At 37.4% G+C, this 6,000-nt stretch overlaps 1 protein-coding gene across 1 annotated transcript in view; it reads left to right on the forward strand.

Annotated features, from left to right (window-relative positions):
- LOC127630641 (protein turtle homolog A-like) overlaps positions 1-6,000 on the forward strand; it is a 63,204-nt gene that overhangs the window by 44,459 nt on the left and 12,745 nt on the right. The window contains exons 5-6 of the mRNA XM_052108274.1: positions 4,055-4,206; positions 4,567-4,684. Coding sequence (XP_051964234.1) covers positions 4,055-4,206; positions 4,567-4,684 — 270 coding nt within the window. The remainder of the gene's footprint in view (positions 1-4,054; positions 4,207-4,566; positions 4,685-6,000) is intronic.

Raw genomic sequence — 6,000 nt, forward strand, 5'->3', positions numbered from 1 at the left:
ATTTAGCAACACCAAAAATTCACAACCGATCTGCACAAACAACAATCAGTAGTGATAGACCAATATATCAGCCAAGCTGATTTAAAGAAATCAAAACCATCTTAAATTTGAGGCAAGTATAAGTATATTAATAAATTTTATTTGTAATGAGCTTTCAACATAAACATATATGCATATACAATATGCGTATATGCAATAAATATATATATAAATAATATATACACACGAAACACACACACACACACACACAAAAATACAAGCATGAGACAAATAAGCAAATAAACAGATACCTGGTTGTGTAAGCCGAAATCAATTTTAAATAGATGAGTTTGCTGGACACTTGCTTTTTACTTCAATATCTGCATTACTATTCATTTCAGATATACACATAAATTCATACTTAAGATCTAGTTATGGACCTGTGTTTAATTTGTTTTACTTAAGCAAAAGCCTTTGTTTTTAAGATCTTGAGGAACATAAATGTAGACAATTTTTAAGTGTGTTCAGACTTTTGACCTAATTTGAAGTATTTTGCCATTATATCGTCTATCGGTAAACCTGATCTCTATATATCGGTAGCAGCATCGGCTGTTGTTCAACCAAAATTGTTAACTTTCTACCCAAAGCAAAAACAAGCATTTTACTTTCTTTCATTTTGCCCTTTTCAGTTTGGTTTTTCACACCTCCAGAAAATGATAATCCCCTCTAAAATCTCACACACTCTTTTCCTGACATGCAAACACACACACTCTCCATCAGCACTCATGTGTGAAACCTGTGAAGGTCTCGGACTGTCTTTGAGCATCCGATTGTGTTACTCTAGCACATACGAGCGATCAGGATTAAGACACAGCCCGAATCCCTCCATTGCGGCCTGCTTAACATCTATTATATGCACAGTTTCAGTTTACCAGCATTTTTTGTAAGCTATAATTGTGTAAGCGGTTATGAGTGTGCTCGACAACTTGTCTTTGTTAAGACAGGGTTATGGGAAACATAGTCTTTGCTTTGTTCTAGTATGTTTAGAGGGTGAATAGCAGCATTTGGCCTTTAGTTATGCTTTACTGAGTTCAGTGAGCACTTAAATGCATGTAATGCTTAGTGAAAGCTAATTAACAACACATGATCTATTGTTAGAAAACATAAAGCAGTGGTTTCAGCTCTCTGCCACTCATACTGTATACACTCACCTAAAGGATTATTAGGAACACCATACTAATACTGTGTTTGACCCCCTTTCGCCTTCAGAACTGCCTTAATTCTACGTGGCATTGATTCAACAAGGTGCTGAAAGCATTCTTTAGAAATGTTGGCCCATATTGATAGGATAGCATCTTGCAGTTGATGGAGATTTGTGGGATGCACATCCAGGGCACGAAGCTCCCGTTCCACCACATCCCAAAGATGCTCTATTGGGTTGAGATCTGGTGACTGTGGGGGCCATTTTAGTACAGTGAACTCATTGTCATGTTCAAGAAACCAATTTGAAATGATTCGAGCTTTGTGACATGGTGCATTATCCTGCTGGAAGTAGCCATCAGAGGATGGGTACATGGTGGCCATAAAGGAATGGACATGGTCAGAAACAATGCTCAGGTAGGCCGTGGCATTTAAACGATGCCCAATTGGCACTAAGGGGCCTAAAGTATGCCAAGAAAACATCCCCCACACCATTACACCACCACCACCAGCCTGCACAGTGGTAACAAGGCATGATGGATCCATGTTCTCATTCTGTTTACACCAAATTCTGACTCTACCATCTGAATGTCTCAACAGAAATCGAGACTCATCAGACCAGGCAACATTTTTCCAGGCTTCAACTGTCCAATTTTGGTGAGCTCTTGCAAATTGTAGCCTCTTTTTCCTATTTGTAGTGGAGATGAGTGGTACCGGTGGGGTCTTCTGCTGTTGTAGCCCATCCGCCTCAAGGTTGTGCGTGTTGTGGCTTCACAAATGCTTTGCTGCATACCTCGGTTGTAACGAGTGGTTATTTCAGGCAAAGTTGCTCTTCTATCAGCTTGAATCAGTCGGCCCATTCTCCTCTGACCTCTAGCATCAACAAGGCATTTTCAGCCCACAGGACTGCCGCATACTGGATGTTTTTCCCTTTTCACACCATTCTTTGTAAACCCTAGAAATGGTTGTGCGTGAAAATCCCAGTAACTGAGCAGATTGTGAAATACTCAGACCGGCCCGTCTGGCACCAACAACCATGCCACGCTCAAAATGGCTTAAATCACCTTTCTTTCCCATTCTGACATTCAGTTTGGAGTTCAGGAGATTGTCTTGACCAGGACCACACCCCTAAATGCATTGAAGCAACTGCCATGTGATTGGTTGATTAGATAATTGCATTAATGAGAAATTGAACAGGTGTTCCTAATAATCCTTTAGGTGAGTGTATGTTTTTAGGGATGCACAATATATTGCTGTCCAAAGCAGTTGTTATTTTTGGAATGAATATGTATTTTTTTGTAGTTTTATACCCACAAGAGCATTGGAAATGAGGCATTAAAATACATCATTAATAGAATCATTATATTAAATATAGTACACATTAGACGGGTGTAAACTTAGCAAACACAAGCCTCTTTTTTGTTGTTCTTAAAGAAATTGGAAACTATGTAGATACTTTGATTATCAGTACTGATAAGAAAGTAGGGCTGCATGATATGGAGAAAAATAGTAGTTGAAAAATGCAATATGAGATGTGATAATCCTATGATGAAGTCATCAGAGCGCGGGGAGCATTGGAACCCCCACCACCCAAATATACATTTGTTTATTGGGAGGGAAAAAAGGACTTATATCCCAGAGATCACAATAATAGTTGTCTTTTTTTCCAAATTGCATAGACTGTGTATAATATAGCCTACTGTTTGACTATTTGCTGCATATCCACAAATGTAACGCACTTCCATCATTTGCGTCGGAAGTAGTTTTTGGGGGAACTTTAGTCTCAGCTTTCAAATTATGTAAATTTTAATCACAAAATTCAACAATACATTTTTTTTGATGCTCTTTAATGCTTTATAACAGATAACAATAGCTACCCATTTAAACGGAGCGTGCCGCAACACTGACTCTCTCTCTGAGAGAAAAACATAAATATACATCAGATGGTATGTTGAAAGATACAATACAACTTACTAAAATGTGTCAACTCTTATATAATTGCCCAATCTGAAAATGTTGAAATGACATGGAGGAATATCTCTTGCATTTCTCGTGCTTTGGATGTGCACCAATTCACACTGCATACACACACACCAAGTGACAATCATAGCCAGTCTATTCTCGGCCATTTGCTTCACAGTAAGCATTACTTTTTCAAGTTTTATCGTGATATGTAAATGTGCCATATTTGCGACATATCGTGCAAGAGTAAGAGGTAAGCGCCTTGAGTTGTGTAGTTAATCAGTCTGTTGTGTCTCTCAGCTGTGATGAGCCATAATGCTGAAGTTGTTCATTAGTCATGTAGTAGTTGGGAGCTGTTTTATGTAAACAATGACTGAAGGATTCACTTCACGTCACCTAACTGGCTCATATTACACACAAAAATTATCTTTTGCACCACCTGCTGGCAAACATATGTAATGTCAAAAACAAAAGACAAACAGTAGCTCTTAACACATCTGCACTGCTCTTACACTTTAGTTGAGAACGGCATGAACACAAGCGGAGTGATACACACACAGTGAAGCGTCGGAGCGCTGATGATGTCAGACCATCAGTGCTCATGGAATGTCTCTCGTCCAATCAGATTTGAGGACTGGAACTAACTGTTGTGTATGTGTGTGTGATATATATATATATATATATATATATATATATAAGTATCGGTGTATCATTAGTATTTTGTATTTTATGAAATTTGTGAATTAATGTAAATTTTATCAAAAGCTGGTTAGAATAAAAAAGAAGCATTGATTTGTCACACATTTGACCATTCATGCAATAATAGTTTTACTTCCTCTTTCTGTTTGTTTTTGAGGCCCAAAAAGTTCTGATGGATTATTACTGATCTTGATCTTCATAATATCTGTTGTAGCGCCTCCAGTGTTCATAAAGACACCACCTGCCTTTCTGGAGGTGATGTTGGGTGAATCACTCACACTTCACTGTAAAGCTCATGGAAACCCCAAACCCATCATCACCTGGAGAAAAGATGGAGATAGAGTTGAGAAAAGTGATGCAATTCAGGTAGATGGGCTTTTGAGTTGAATGACAACTGACTGACTGCTGATAAAGAACATTTTAAAGTCAACTTGAAAGCATTTTACTTTATTAACATGGTTCCTGTTTGCTGATCTTGTTTTGCAAAATTAATCCGTGCAAAACTTTGGTATGTAACGCACACTTTTCATGATTCAATCAATTCACGGTGGATTAATTTTTTTTCTTGAATATCCTGGTTCACTCATATATACATTGATTTACCGAAGCAAAATGGGTTGCAAATGACGTTTCAAGTTGACTTTAAAGGAAATGCACAATTGAGTGTCAAATTCATTTTTGTCTGTTCATCACTTTTACCTCCCAAACATTACAATCCCCCAACAGGTACTCAATGAAACCCTGTCATTAAGCAAGGCTACCAGGGAAATGTCAGGAATGTACAAGTGTCACGTGTCCAACTCAGAAGGGAACCTCACCCACACCACCCAGCTACAGGTCAAAGGTCAGTTACACACACCTCTCATCCACATGGGCACAGAAATGCTGCAGCACAACTGTGGACAATGAGACTAAACGCAGTTAAATAGGTTGTAGAGTTGTAACCGTTTACATTAAGCAGCATTGAGCATGAGAACATTGAGTCTTTGGTGAGGATAGCTTTGTTACAAATTAAATAAACTGCTTAATATTAGCTTCATTTGGGTTGTAATTGGCTCGGTTCGCATTAAGTTTAAGCGTGTGTTGCGTGCCATTCAACTCAAGACAGTCGGAATTTCCAACATCCTACTTGCAGATGCTACAGTCAAGCCACTTTTTGAAAAAGTATATAGCTACACTGCAAATTAGGAGCACTTTAAAAAAGTAACAGATTATATAATCTTTTATAAATGTAACAGATGAATAGATAATGTAATTTAATCATAGCAGAATGTACTGTCAGTGCTGGCCAGATTACTTCTGAATTGTAACAAATTACACAACTAATATTGCAGTCAGTAATGTAAGGTTAGTAGTGTAGCTTGTATGATTTTAACAATGTTGCTTAAATGCATTAAAGAAAATGTAAAGTGACAGTTCACCCAAAAATAAAAATTCTCATTATTTACTCACCCTCATGACATCCCAGATGTGTGACTTACTGTCTTCTGCTGAGCACAAACGAAGATTTTTCGAAGAATATTTCAGCTCTGTTGGACCTCACAATGCAAGTGAATGGTGACCAGAATTTAGAAGGTCCAAAATGGACATAAAGGCAGCATAAAACTAATCCATATGACTCCAGTAGTTAATCCATGTCTTCAGAAGTGATATGATATGTGTGGGCAAGAAACACATTCTGCGCGCTCGTGCTCTGTTGTTCCATTCAAAAACACTCTGAAGACTTACCGAATTTATCTCAGCCGGTAGTCTACTTTAGAATTAGAGGGATCAATAAATTATGAACAATTTACTACCTCTGCCTGATTAATATGTAATCATGTTATCCATAAAAATATTACCTTAATTGGATTGTGAGTATTTTCAAATGTAATTAAAAGTACTTGATGTATTTACTAATCTGATTACATAATCCAGATTACATGTAATCTATTATTACCCAGCACTGGATACCGTCTGAATGAATTTCTTAATTTGAATGAATCAGACTTTTGAATGCAATATGAGCGAGAGGGCGGTTTTGGAGAGGGTGTTGGATTATTTCCTCAGTTTGCTTATGTGAAATACAATGAGACGTTCAAAACAGCGATGTAAAAATATATATAGTAAGCATTAACTTTTAGTGCATTTTTTTAATGCATTTATGAAAAAAGTTCTATA

Source organism: Xyrauchen texanus, chromosome 37 (assembly GCF_025860055.1).
Source record: "Xyrauchen texanus isolate HMW12.3.18 chromosome 37, RBS_HiC_50CHRs, whole genome shotgun sequence".
Taxonomy (NCBI): Eukaryota; Metazoa; Chordata; class Actinopteri; order Cypriniformes; family Catostomidae; genus Xyrauchen; species Xyrauchen texanus.